Here is a 14,048-nt window from a genome sequence, read left to right as displayed (position 1 = left end):
GCTGTGGTAGTGCGCTGTACTTGCTTTTCCAGGTGTCTGGATTCTGGGTTGGACAGCGGTGTTAGTGCATTAAGTTTTTCAGTGTAGACATTGTTACAGCACATCTGAAGTAACCATGATGGGAGAAGCCCACTCTCTTGCCAGTCTTTAGTACTGCAGAGCAGGGTCTGGGTTATACTGGAGGGTGTTCCCTCTTCCCTTCTGCTCTGAATAGAAAACCTGGAATTACCTGATTACATTAGAATTTTTTCCTCTTTCTCTTTTAAGTTTCAAACCATATGCTCATTTTGGAAAAATTCTTAACATTATTTTTGTTTATTTTTATGGTTTTAATGTATCTCCTCACCTCCCATTAACGTGAATGTTTAACCACTGACATCATCAATTCTAATACGTAAGTACTGTTTGAAGTCATGCATTGTAAACTCTGACCAGCTTTCTCCATACCTCCAATTATTCTTAGAGTTTCCCAATCATAAAATGTTCAGAATTCCCACTGATACCTAATACTGATGTCCCTAAACTACCCTGAACGTGTTGGATGAACAACAAAGTGCTTCACTTTGTTAAGAGATGCCTTTCTGTTCAAAAAAAGAGAAAAAAAAAAAAGGAAACAAAAGTCATTCCCTCTGATACAGTAGCTTCATATAAGAGAAAGTGACTTGAGCTAACCTTTTGCAGATAAGAGGTAGTTAAGGCAGGTTTAAATGTAAACTGAATCCTGTTGGATTTATTATTTCCTTTTAAATGTCAAGAAGTGAAAGCCATAATGCACATCCCCACATGCTTTTAAGAGACTTTGGCTTTGATTGGAATCTTAAGTGGATGCCCCACTGCTGAGCTGTTCTATTGGGGAGGTTCATTTCATTGCTAGCGCCTTTCCTGGGCAAGTTGATCTGGATGGAGTTTAGTATTTATTAATAAACTCACATCTGCTTTCACTACTACTGCATGCTAATAAGCAAGAGCATGCAGCAGAAAAAAATCCCTGGGTTAAATCAACAGAGTTGTTTCAGATTTCTTTGTTGCTTGTTTGGCAGCTTGTCACAGAAACATAGGAAGTAATTGGCATTGGTAGAGTTAAAATCAGTGCTGTTCCTCTGAACAACTTGTTTTCTTGCCCTCGAGGGAAGACAGATCAGTACATAAATCTGGTTTCCTCTTCATTAATATTCAGCTGTCCTTAAGAGATATTGGCAAATACTCTTGCCTAATCAATCTAACACTTTGCAACCCTAGAAAAATCCAAAGGTGATTTGGGGTTATTTTGGGGATGAGGGGGGAGAGGAAGGTTTGGTTCCAATCTCTTGGCAAGAGAACATTACTTTGCTTCAAATTGCCGTTAGAAAAGCAAACATGCAAACGTTTGCTTTTGAAAACTAACTTCTTGTAAAGTATAAAATTTTGCCAAAATAAGGAAGACCTTTATATTGATATGGATTATTACATAGCTAAGTTCCCTGATTGCCATCTAGATGCAGCTGCTTTGGCAGCACAGAGCAAGTCCTCCGAGGATATCATCAAGTCCTCCAAGTTCCCAGCAGCTCATGCACCAGCACCCAACGAGATACCAAAGATTGAGACAGACCACTGGCCAGGTCCTCCCTCTCTTGCGGCCATAGGTATGAACAAAAATATACTGATACAAGCCATGCGACTTAAAAGGTACTGCTAACCAATGTAGGTTAATTCTGGAGCTGTATAAATGGGTAGTGAAGATCGTGTCCAGGCGTTCACCACAAACTGCAGTTCTTCTGGTGAGACCTCTGAGTGTCTGTGAACTTAAAACTGTTGAATAGTGATGTGTAGAAGAGATTTTGCAGTAGCTTAAAAAGTGTGGTGTGTTACACAAGCCTGACTTCTTTCAGTTATTGCCTATTTAATCCTTTTAGCCCTAAACCACGTTACTGTTTTCATAGCAAGAAGCAATGGCTGAAGTGGAACAGTTAACGGACTAAAAAAGTCCTGATTTTCAGAGTTACTGTTTCTACAGACTTTGTATTTTCCTTCTGTGTTGTTGAGCCACAGGTATCTTCTTTTCTTTGTATCATGTGCATGGTCATTTTAATTTTCTTTTGGTCTGTACTTTTTTTTTCCCCTCTGTTAATTTGCATTGACCCCTGTAGCATAAACTAAGCTATCTAGCCTGGTTCATTTATGAAGCCTGAAGTCTGAAACACTGAAGGCATTGCCTGAGTCAGGATCCTGTGAAGGAGTGTATAGCTTTCATCCCAGTGGGATTTTCATAGATGTGCAGGGAGAGGAGACACAGGGTGGGAGAGCTCAGTGACCAGTTGAAGGGGTGGCCTTTACAGCAGCAATTTTTTGGAAATGCCCTTAGTGTAGGATTGCAGCCTGGCAAAGATCACGGTCACAGCAGTAATGTCTACATACTCAAAACTCCCCTGACAGCGTTTGTGCTGACTGCAGCATTATAATGCTGCATTTAGGTGGAGCCTTTCTTGGAAATGTTGGCTCTCAGCTCAGTCTCCAGGCAGTGGATGACAACTTTTAATTGTTTCAAATTAACTTTTAATGGTTTCGAAACTGTGTGTTGACTATCAGGTGATTGTGTTGCACCTGAGAAAATAAACAGGCCTTTTTGGAAACAATAAAGAAAAAAAATGTGCTCATGGACTTATGTTTATTCAGAAATAAAAAGCCATCCTACCAGATTAATCACTAAAAACCAAATCCACAAGCCCCAGTTTTTTTGGCTTGTCTGATTTTCTGAATGTGGTACTTTGTTTACAGAGCTAGAACGAGCTTAGCCATCAATACAACAGCAGTAATATTCATTTTTTGGAAAAGTCCTGCAAAAGCTTGAGATGTCAAACAAAAGAATAAATAATTTAAATAAAACCAAGTAATTTTTCCACAACTTTTCATCTATCTCCATATTAGCAACAATTTAACACCGTTGTACAAAAAAAAATAATTTATATAAAACTCATGGTTTAGTTGCAAAATGTGTTTTTCATTCAAATAAAACACGAGAGTTTGTCTAGCACAGGCTTGGAGAATAACTGTATCAGAAAAAAAAATACAACTGCTGTCTAAATGCTTGCAGCAATGTCATATTCCATGTATTCATGGAAGTGTCCTGGTGTCCAAATTGGGCTGTTTCTTCAGAATATTCAAGAAAATAAAGCTTTTTCAATAAAAAGTAAGGAACTAAAAGATAAAACACCTGTGTCTTAATTAGTTTTAGCTTCATCCAATGGATCAAATTAGTTTGCTTCATTTTAGACTAAAAATAAAGTCTTGTTTACTCCAGAGTGTCCATTTAGGAGATTGTTATAGTTAAATTCTCCATCTGAAATATTAATTCAGATTTGCTTTTCTGTGTCTAGGTAAAAGTATATATGTAAATGAGACTTCTCTTTTCAGCCACTGGTACTGTTAGTGATGCCATTAAACCCCACATTTCCAGAACAAGCAATCTGAGCTCCTTTTCTGTATTACATGGATTCATGGCCTGTGCATCCAGGGCTATTGCTTGGTTTGGAACTCACATGCAATTTATATTTTGTTAATTTTATAAGAAGCTTGACAGCCACAGGGCAGCAGTTTTAATAACAGTGAGTTTTGAATAAGTATTTCGAGTGTGCAAGAAAATACCACTCTGTTTATTCAGTAAATCACTGTCCAGCGTTGAAGTCTTCAAGCTACAGTTGAACTGATACACAAAGTTCTCTCTGTACTGTGGTTTTATGGAAGCAGGAGCTGACATGAGACGCAGATCAAGTGGCAGAGAGGAAGACGATGAGGAGCTACAAAGGCGCCGACAGCTGCAGGAGGAGCAGCTCATGAAGGTGGTTATAAGCTTGTCTTCACTCTGTTTCTGAACATCGTTCCAAAAGTGACCCTTTGTTTTCTGTAAGCAGTTTTTACTAATGCCTTGATCAGCTTCATTTCACTGACATTGGCTTTTTTGATTGTCACTTATAGCTCAACTCTGGTCTGGGACAATTGATACTGAAAGAAGAGATGGAGAAGGAGAGTCGCGATAGGTCAGCCCTTTCTGCCAGTCGCTATGATTCTCCAGGTAAATCATGTAGGCAATAAAGCTACTAATGAAGAGTGAGTAATGAGAACCATGTATACACATATCAGTGGTCTAACAGAAGAGAGACCACTGGGAAGACCACTTGATATGTGTATGTGTGGTGTCTCCCCTGAAAGAGTGGCCTAATTCATTAGCTGGTTTTGGTGAGGGAAAGTGTGTCATGGTTGTTTTTTAATGGAAAGAAATATGAGGTTGAGGATTTTCAGGGATTTTTGAGGATAGATAAGGAGTGAGGTAGAATATCACATAAATGATAATAGTCTAGGCTATTAAATTATTAAACTGCAGCTCAGGACTGCCCATTCTGATCGTTCTCCTGGTGAAGTCAGTAATAAAACATCTCTCAATTACAGTGTTACAGGGCCAAAACCAATAGCCTTTTCTTCTTCCATGGAAAAAATGGCAAGCTGAAACATGTGAACACTGAGAGTGTGGAGTATGCTAGTAATATGTATCTTGGCTTGTGAAGCAGCACAAGCCAGGAGTGAACTAACAGCTGCAGTAGGAAGGATAGAAAGGAAAAAGGATCAGAGGGTGTGATGAAATATAAACCATGTGTGCCACTTAGGAGACTAGAATTCAATTGACCTGAATGGGACACTTAACAGAGAACCTATCCAGTCAAATATCTTGGATCCTCCTTGCTGTTTATCTTTGTCCCATCATGAGGTGCACAGCAATACTTGATCCTAGCTAAGGACTACAAAGCTACTGTCCTCTGTTATCTGATCCTTGAGTGTTATTTTCAACTCAGTGGGGACCACTTTGGTTTTGAGCCAGGCAAAATCAATGTCCCTTCTGGATGACCTGCCACCATGGCATGCTAATGCAGTATGTAACTTACAGAATGTATGGAAGGTTGTGATGAGTTTGGGGCTGAGATGTTAGTTTCTTGAAGTCAGTGTGTGTCAGTTGGTTATCTATATGCTTAGCTCTTTAAGCTGTGGCTTTTATGCTGGTTTATTCTGAAATGTTCTTGGGTTTGACATTCCATGGGATTTTTGCAGTAAAAGATTTTCCCCTTTCTCATTCAACAGCACATGCTTCAGCCTCCAAAACTTCTTCTCTCCCTGGCTATGGAAAAAATGGACTTCACAGGGTAAGGAGATGGTGATTTTGAGCAGTGAAAGGTGGCTTCAGTTATCCATGGTATTTATATCTGTATTAATGGTATTGGATTTTCAGTTTGATCAAGGTTTCTTGTAAGACCATCTGAAGTCAGAAAAAAACTAATTTCCCTTCCCACAAACTACATTGATAAAAAGGCAAGAAAACAATACAAGACACGCTGTGAAAATGGAGGAGGAAATAAAAGGCTTAGAGCAATTTATCTTCCTTATACATCAACTTCCTTGTAAAGCCATGAACTGTGAATTTATGTGCGTGTCCCTCTCTCCCTGTTACAGCCGGTGTCCACGGATTTTGGTCAGTACAACAGCTACGGGGATGTGAGTGGTGGTGTTAGAGGTAAGGCTGGGGAGCCTTTTTACATGCTGCTTTGTAACTGAACATGGTTGGATGCTTGATCCTTTCTGCTGTTTTGTTCTAAGGTTGTGGATGTGGTTACTTTGCATTTGCTCAGTACATTTTACCTCCCTCTGGTAAACTCAACGATTAACTCAAGCTCTGCAAATACATATCAGAAAAATGTGGGCTTATGTTCCCAAATCTGCCTTTGGAGCTGGTCCTTGTTTATGCCAAGGGACTGCTTTAGCATTGGTGCCAGTAGAAAGCAGGTAATGTGTGTATCATCAGGAATAAGTACTGAGCTCTGCTATGGTGTTTCCTTTCCCTGAAAATTACCATCCGCTGCACAGTCTGCAAGACTGTACTGCAGTGAAGAAAGGAGGATAATGCCTTCTAATCCCTGTTTCTGTGTTATGACTTTGAGCTAGATGTTATATCAATCATTGTCTAATGAAAATTGACAATATTTATGAAAATTAGGAAACTTTGGGAGTTAATGCTTTGGAATGGTTTGAGCTGAGAGAGGGAGAGAGGCTAGTTATCTCCAAAGTGAGATTGAACCCACCTCTCTTAGATACCCTGCTATCAAGTGTCTACTGTCTCTTTGTAAACTGTGGAGGAATCTAGACAGCTACCTGATGGCAGAGGTTGGGTGAGGTGAATCCCACTCTAGACATTTGTATTTTAGTTGGCTATTTATTCACTTGATTGTGGTCTTGTGTCTCTTAATATTTCAAAGGGACTTGATTTTCTTGAATAAGAAGCCCACTCAAAATGAAAAGGGCATCAATATTTGGAGTGTTTGACTCTTTACAAACTAAGTCCAAACATAGGAAGGTTGCTGACCTTAGACAATTGGTGAGATTTTGAAAAGATCAGAGAGACCAGAAGACATAAGGATTATCTGGTAAACTGTGAGTGATTCCTGTTCTTCCACACTCTAAAGCTGATGAGATTTCTCTTTTGCTTTTCAGATTTCCAGGTAGAGTACGGGTTTTCATCAATCAACTGACAACAGGAAAAAAAAAAGCATCTACTTTCTTGTTGAAGTCTGAATTACTGCTACAGGGAAGGGTTTCTTAAGACAATAGCCTTGATTTTCCTGCATGTTTAAGCATAATCACCAACGTAGATTCTTATAAACAAAAAAAACAGACACAGCCTCAGATTCCTCCTTGTTACCTCCCCAGAGCTGGGCTGAGACAGCACACACCAGTTCTGTGACTTGCTCTGTAAAATCCACTGTCTGTTGATACATGAGTTATCTGTAACAGTCCTCTCTGGACAGCTGAGGGTGGATTTATTTCCAGCCTATCTAGTACTGACCCCAGAGACATATAGAAAGTCTGTTCTGGATGCAATTTTCTCCCATACCAGGAGTCTCGAACTCCTCATTTTTAACCTGGAACTTGCTCTCTAGACAAGCATCATGGATGAGCCAGTAAGAAGTGTTGCAAACATAAAGCCTTTTACTCCAAATCCTGTCTGCAGGGTTTTTTCCAGAATGGTTTGAGTCTGGCTGGCTCCTCAGCACAATCACAAAATGAAATAGCAATTTCAGACTGTTGAATTACTTAGACAATTTTGTTAATGATGTATCAAAATCATGATGATTGGAAAGAGAATAAGATGATGGGAGGAGAGAGGAGTTGTCCGTGTCTTGTGCTCAAAATGTTATTTCCTTAGGAGCAGTACCTGTGTCAAAACAGTACCTTTTTACCCTCTCCCTGTTTGTGTTCAGAGCAAAAATTTCCCGTTGTAGAGACATATCCCCGCCTCCCAAAAAAAGAAATCCCTCAGCTGATCCAGTAAATGACAGGAAGGAAGGCCCAGAGGCAATTTGTATGCTGTTGGGTGGGATCTAAATTAATCCTTCTGTGTATTTGTCCAGAGGAGAAGCCTACTTAGTCACTGGGTGGGAAAGGGCCCACTCTCTTGAGGTGCCCATGTCCACCTAGAAAATGATGTTGGTAGGCTCAGTGGGGAGCTTTCACCAGCCTTAGCAGAGACAGAAGGCTGTGGTGGCAGAGAGGATCTAAGGATCTCCCCATGCCTCAGAGATTAGCAAACAGTAGCCACTGAGATGATCAGTATGGTAAGACTAGATATTAAGACTTGAAGGAAGTATCTGGGCAAACTCACCTTTGTTTTCACCACTACTTGAGTGCCTTTACCCTCTGTGTGTGTAACCTTTGTGTCTGATGTATACCTGTATCTGATGCAGTCCCTTCCGGATGGTCATGTCCCTGGAATGAGAATGGACAGAGGAGTATCTATGCCTAACATGTTGGAGCCAAAGGCAAGTGCAGATGTTATTCACTTTCCTTCAAGACAGTGAAGATTTGACTGTGAAATGCAGATAAAATACAGGAAATGTCTTAAGTTCCCTTGTTTTTCTTTACCTCACCTCAGTCCCTGCTCCTTCTGTGCCAAACCTCTCCCTTTGTTCTGGACTTTGCCTGTTACAGGGGTTAGCACTGAGGCAGGCTGAGGGCAGCCCAGCTGTCCTTGAGTTAAGGAGGATTTCTAGAGACAAAACAGAGATACTGAGGATGCTCAGTGGCTAGTTCTCTGTCAGACTTCTGCTAGCCAAAACAGCAGGTTGAACTCGATAGGAAAGTCTTGGATCTGTCAGGTTGGAAAAGTGATGCAGGATACTGTGGCTCACAGTGCGGTGGTGAGACTGCCTTGATTTAAAAATGGAATACATGGATCTTCCTTTCAAATTGGCAGTTAGATCCCTATGTGTCTGTCTGGATCTGTTCTTCAGCACTCAGCACTGTTAGCCTGACACCTTTCAAAAACCTTGAATTCCCCGCATGAGGAATTTTTCAGGAGGTTTATTGGAAAAAAAGGCAATGTCAGCTCAACTTCAGATACAAATTGAGATATAAATGCCTTTGCAGCTATATCTAGAGTTGTCTGAGTCAAAAATTAACACAGTATACAGAGAGGATTCAACCAGGGCTGTGTTTTAAATCTGACAACTTTCTCTGTTGCTGGTGAACCTTCTGAGAAGTCCTGATTTTGCCAAAGTTAAAAGGATCAGCCTTTCTGCAGTTAAGCCAGGAGCTCTCTTTGCAAACCAGATTACTACTTGTGCTTCCGAGTCACCTCCAGACAAACTGTACAAGGCAATAACCCTAGCTTTATAAGCTGAGACCCCACTGCAATGTATATAACAAGTGTTTTTATATATTATATAAATAAGACTTTGGGGACATCCCTAATTCCTAAGATACTACTTTTTATTCCAAACGATTTCTCTTTCAGTGCAATAGAAATTCTTACAGTCACCACTGCTCTTGATGCACCCAGTGATTTGAAATGTTATTTTGGGTGACAAATTCTGTCGGTATTACTAGTGATGAAATTTACAGGAGTTTTCATGAGACAATAGGTCACTATCTGTTGATGTTTGTAAAGGTGATGCCAGACCCTCAGCTTGTGTGAATTGGCAGTATTTTAATTCACGTCAATGGTCCAACGCTAATTTAAACTTGATTTAGTTAAAGAAGCCAGCTCAAAGTCAGAAACACACAAAAAGTGACAATTAGTAAACTCAAGGATGACCAAATCTTACCAAATGGTTCTCCAGAAAGGACAGAATTTGTGCATCCTGGCACCCCAGATTGAGACATGCCTTGTTGTGAATATCTAAATATAAAATGTACTTATGACCATAGATCTTGACTTAAACTCTGCCTGTTTAAATATCAGAAGTTACATTTTAGTTTCCTATAATGCTGTATATGGTAGCTGTTTCCAGTCTCAGACATAAACAATGTAATTCAAAGTATAGACTTAATTGTACAATTGTGACAGTGTCTGAATCTCCTAAGAATCATATCTTACAATTCATATGTAAGCACACGTTATTTAAGTTATTATCACTTACAATAAACTCAGTGATGTGTTCATTCATGCCTGAATCTTATTTATTATATTTCTGAAAAGTTCATTGTTATAACTGTTGACAATGGAATGAACTTAATTGCCTAATTCCACACAGAAGTGGATGAGGTTGAATTTCTTCTGATGCTAAAATAATTGAATTAATAGCATTTGATGGCAGCAGAGTTTTGGTGGTCTCGCTCTTGTTCCCAGCAGGCAAGTAAAAGAAGACCCAAAAGTAACAGTAAAGGCTGTGCCAGTCACTTCTGAAGTCTGCAGAAAAACTTCACTGGCTTCAGTAGGGGTTGGATGAGAACCCCACAGGGAATGCTGTTTTCCTGCTTGCAAAGGGCTCTAGAGAGATCCTGTCAGTTACAGTGTGAGCTCTCCTAACTCACGCTGGCATTCATGGAAGTGTCTGCCCAAAGAAAGAAATACTAAACCAGAGTTTTATTTCCCAGGAATAATTCTGGAAACTGCTTTTAAGGCACTGGTTTTCTGAACTCCTTTCTAAGCAACATCATTTCTGTTGGATTAAACTGATTTTGAGACCCACTAACAGCAATATCTTACCTCAAGCAAAGAACCTGTAAAACATCTAAAATCATTTATGCATTTAGGAATTGATTATTGTTAATAACTGATTTGTATAAGTTCTGGGCGTTCCTTGCAATGTAAAGGGAAAGCAAGGGCAAAGCTCATGAGAGGTGTGCTGGACACATACTGTTCTCAAGCAGGCGAAGGTGTGTGAGGCAAAGTATCTCTTTTACTCTGTGTGTGCATCACACAGCCAGCGAGCACAGGGGGCAGTTGTTTGAATCCTTTAACTATCCCAAGAGGCAGAGAAAGCCATGTGATGGGTTCTGATGAGTGCAGTGGGCCCCACTGATGCATATCTTGCTTACTCAGACTTGATCCTTTTTCTGTTTTACTTCCACGTGGTTCCTTTTTAAAAGTCCACAAAGTGTCTGTTTCCTTAGAGCTGTCCACACATGGGCAACCATCGCTTAGACCAATGAGTGCCAAGTATATTTATTTGCCTTAATAAACTCTTTAAGTTTATACACTGCTGGGTGAGAATGTATATTGATGAGAGAGGACTGTCAGTCCAAAATCAGCTGTACTACATGGACCACAGTCATCAGCGGGGTGGGCAAGTGTGCAGTGGCACTACACTGTGAGGCACTTTGATACTAACCAAGTTCTTTCTGTGGCCAGATTGAGTTGCCTTTTGTGCAACTTCAGGGGACAAAAGTGCTGTGATTTCCTTTGAAAAAGAAACCGAATGTTTGTGGGGTTATGAAAATGGGACGCATTGTGTTCTTTTTGCTTTAGAATGTAAATACATCTCTTTTTCCCCCTTTTATACATTGTTAACAGATTTTTCCATATGAAATTCTCATGGTGACGAACAGAGGGCGAAATAAAATACTAAAAGATGTAGACAGAACCAGGCTCGAGGTAAGAGAAGCAAGTTCCTAAATGCTCTTTCCTGCTGAAGTTGTTTGTTGTTGCACACTTGAAAGCTCAAATGCTGAGCTGTGGGTCCTTGTTAGGCTGGGAAGATGTCTCTGCACTAAGCAGGGAAGGAGTCAGATGGGGGAGGAAGGAGCCACGTTTCCATGAACAGTGCTGGGCCAGGAGTCCCACATCTCTGTGTCCCTGCTCCTGGGCTGAGCTCAAAACCACCTCAGTTAATTATGTACTTGTAAATTTGTAAAAATCCCAACATTGAGGACATATCTTACAGTCATAGGATCTATCTTGGAATAGAGCAATACTTTGTTTGATCTTGGATCATTCTTGGCTAAGAGTCAGTGTCAGCCATCCTTGAGGATCAAAAGTCTAACTTTTTTAACTCATCCATGAGTCCTGTGAGTTGGCTGATGTCCAAAAATACGAGGATTTAAATCTCTGCCAACAAAGGAAAATTGTTTACAACTTTGTGGATTAGAAATACTTAAGCAGCCCAGTGGAAGGCTGGGGATAAGTCTTTTGTAGCTAGTTAATCTTCTGTGGAGGTGAGTGGAAGGGACCACAAAAATTTGGGTAAGTAACCATTTATGAACATTTTTAAACAAGTAGATGTGACCACTAATCAGAATTCAGCGCTGCCCTGCCTTAGTGCCATGGGGAGACACTTTCCCCATCCAGTGCACTCTAAAGCAGCTGAACACAAGTAACTTGTGCCCAAGACAGCACCAAACAGTGTTTCACTGGCGTTAGAGAAATGTGCTGATCGGTTAGTCTGGCCAGACATCTTTTCTCAGAACTTCAAATGCAGCAGGTCAGCCTGCAGCCTTCTTGCAAAGCTCTCCTGAGCTTGACCTTCCACGTGTAAGCAGAGGTGAATAGCTACTGTTTTCTTGGGTGGCAGCAGACAAATCACTTTTCCATCTCTCGCTTATTCAGCAACAGCAATAGTTTTCCTGGCTTCTTTGTAAACTCCTCTGACTTAAATTGCAAAGTTTTATTGATTCATTGAGCACCCAAGTAAGTTCCTGATGACTTGGATGTGAGTATTGCTGGAGCAGCACTATTTCTTGCAATGGCTCCTGCACAGTGACATGTAATCCCCACGACACTCCTGTCCCCTGCTGTGTCTCTTTGGCTTTGACTGACCATTCCATTTTCTCCTTTTTTTTCCCCTCCCCTCCCCTTCCCTTTTTTTTTTTTTGTTTTTTAAAGCGTCACTTAGCACCTGAAGTTTTTCAAGAGATATTTGGCATGACGATACAGGAGTTTGACAAGTTACCTCTCTGGAGACGCAACGACATGAAGAAAAAAGCAAAACTCTTTTAAATCTCCCTTTAAACAGATCAACAAGAAAAAAATATGCATAGGATATTGTGTCATTCAGTCCAAACTATTTGGAAGCAACTACTTATCCACCAAAAAGGGAAAATCGCATAGTGGCACCTCTGTACACAGCAGCTGAACGAGAACATTTGCTCTCCTGGAACACAGCAAATATCTGGGCTCAGAAACAGCAAGGATAGTTTTCAGAGGTGTCGACCTGTTACGTGGTATTACACGAGATAGGAAACTGTTCTGTTCTTCTCCCTCAATGATATTCCCTTTACTTCTCTCCACAATATGATGGACTTTATTGCTAGAGCCAGGAAGTGCCCTTAGGATGCCTTGTAGACTAAAGTAGTTGTAACCACTCCAAGAACTGGAAAAGAAAATATATATATATATAAATATATATATATATATGTGTGTGTTTGCGTGTGTGCGCACATGTATTTATATCTATCCATCTACCTATGTGTGTGCCTGTATGTATGTGTATATATGTGTATATATATGGAGAGGAAGGTAGATGCTCTGTAGTGAAGGAGAAGGCCTTAGTAACATTACCCACACGGTCATGTCAAGTCTTTCACACAACTCACTGGGCACTCTTTTGAAACGGCATCTTCTTCACGTGATCCAGTCTGGGGCGGTGGGCACTCTGCTCGCTTCCAGTACGTGCTAGTTGAATTTCTGGAAAATTGGATTCCTTGTACTTGTGTATATATTTGCTAGGATATAGGAAGTGAATTGCTGTGTCTGTTGTCAGTCTTCCCCCTTCCACACTTTCTGCTTGAATTAATAAGGCTGGGGCTTAACCAGTCGCCTGAATAATTGAAGATCACTCAAGTAACGGGAATGATGGAGAAGAGTCAGTTTTCTTGTCATTTAGTCCAGGAGATGGGTGGATGGGGGTGGGAGTGACAGAATGAGAAAAGGCTTTTTTTAAGCGTGCCCTGGTTCGCACCCAGAGATTTCGGGACAGACTCCCTGCCAGTAATTACTAGTACAGCTCATCAGGCTGCAGTGGAGTTGTAGGATTTTACATGGGCAGGGAAGATGGTTCTCTGCAAGCTATCACACAAATCCATCCCTCCGTGGGAGGAACGTTTATGAATTAAAAGGTACCATGGAGGTGCCGTGCTCTGCCAATAGAGGCTTTTTGATTAAACTGCAGTTGCTGTTGTCAGTATGGCACAGTGCATGGGGCCAAGCAGTCTCTTTAGTTAATGTAGTTTTTTTCACTCGTGCTTGGAAAAGAGGGCACAGACTTCTTTTCTTTCCTCTCTTGAAGCTTTCAAAGCTCCAGCCTTGGTTATTTTTGTTTCCCTTTGTGCCTGACTTGGTTTGTGAAGACAGAGTAATCACGCAAGACAGTTTATGAGCTGCATTGAACTCCTTATTGCTTTTAGTCTTCTTCCAATATGCTGCAGCTTAAAAAACTGCCTGTATATACCTTAACTGCTACTGGGCAAGTCCTATACAGAGGAGGACATGAGCACCAAAGTAACTGAATGAATGGGTTGTGGCTGCAATGTCAGCTTTTTCTCTTCCTTGGTGCTTAACTGCCGATGCATACTGCACTAATGAGCCCGTCCCCTGAAAAGGGAGAGGGTCATTTAGGTTCTGTGTCTATCAAAGAATATCAAGGTTTCATTTTTAATGCAGAAACTTTCAGCACTGGAGACATCAGAACCTTTGTTTTTTCTGTTATATGGGACGTTGGTGTTACAATCTGGAAGTGGGGAGAGGGAAACGGTCCCGTTCAGTTGTGAGATTCAGTATCACTGTGTTGAGTTCTCTATACCACCAAATGGCATTT

The 14,048-nt window shown here is 40.7% G+C and overlaps 1 protein-coding gene across 1 annotated transcript in view; it reads left to right on the top strand.

The window, feature by feature from the left end:
- Positions 1-12,239, top strand: part of ABLIM1 (actin binding LIM protein 1) — an 83,621-nt gene extending 71,382 nt beyond the window's left edge. The window contains exons 14-22 of the mRNA XM_084264761.1: positions 1,476-1,622; positions 3,724-3,815; positions 3,952-4,057; positions 5,107-5,168; positions 5,476-5,536; positions 6,511-6,518; positions 7,761-7,835; positions 10,811-10,891; positions 12,119-12,239. Of these exons, the coding sequence (XP_084120887.1) occupies positions 1,476-1,622; positions 3,724-3,815; positions 3,952-4,057; positions 5,107-5,168; positions 5,476-5,536; positions 6,511-6,518; positions 7,761-7,835; positions 10,811-10,891; positions 12,119-12,232 (746 nt within the window). The 3' untranslated portion in view covers positions 12,233-12,239. The remainder of the gene's footprint in view (positions 1-1,475; positions 1,623-3,723; positions 3,816-3,951; positions 4,058-5,106; positions 5,169-5,475; positions 5,537-6,510; positions 6,519-7,760; positions 7,836-10,810; positions 10,892-12,118) is intronic.
- The last annotated feature ends 1,809 nt before the right edge of the window (positions 12,240-14,048 follow it).

This window comes from Gallinula chloropus (genome assembly GCF_964237585.1).
Source record: "Gallinula chloropus genome assembly, chromosome: 5".
NCBI lineage: Eukaryota > Metazoa > Chordata > Aves > Gruiformes > Rallidae > Gallinula > Gallinula chloropus.
Note: the sequence above shows the minus strand (reverse complement) of the source record. Positions and strands in the feature narration are given on the sequence as shown.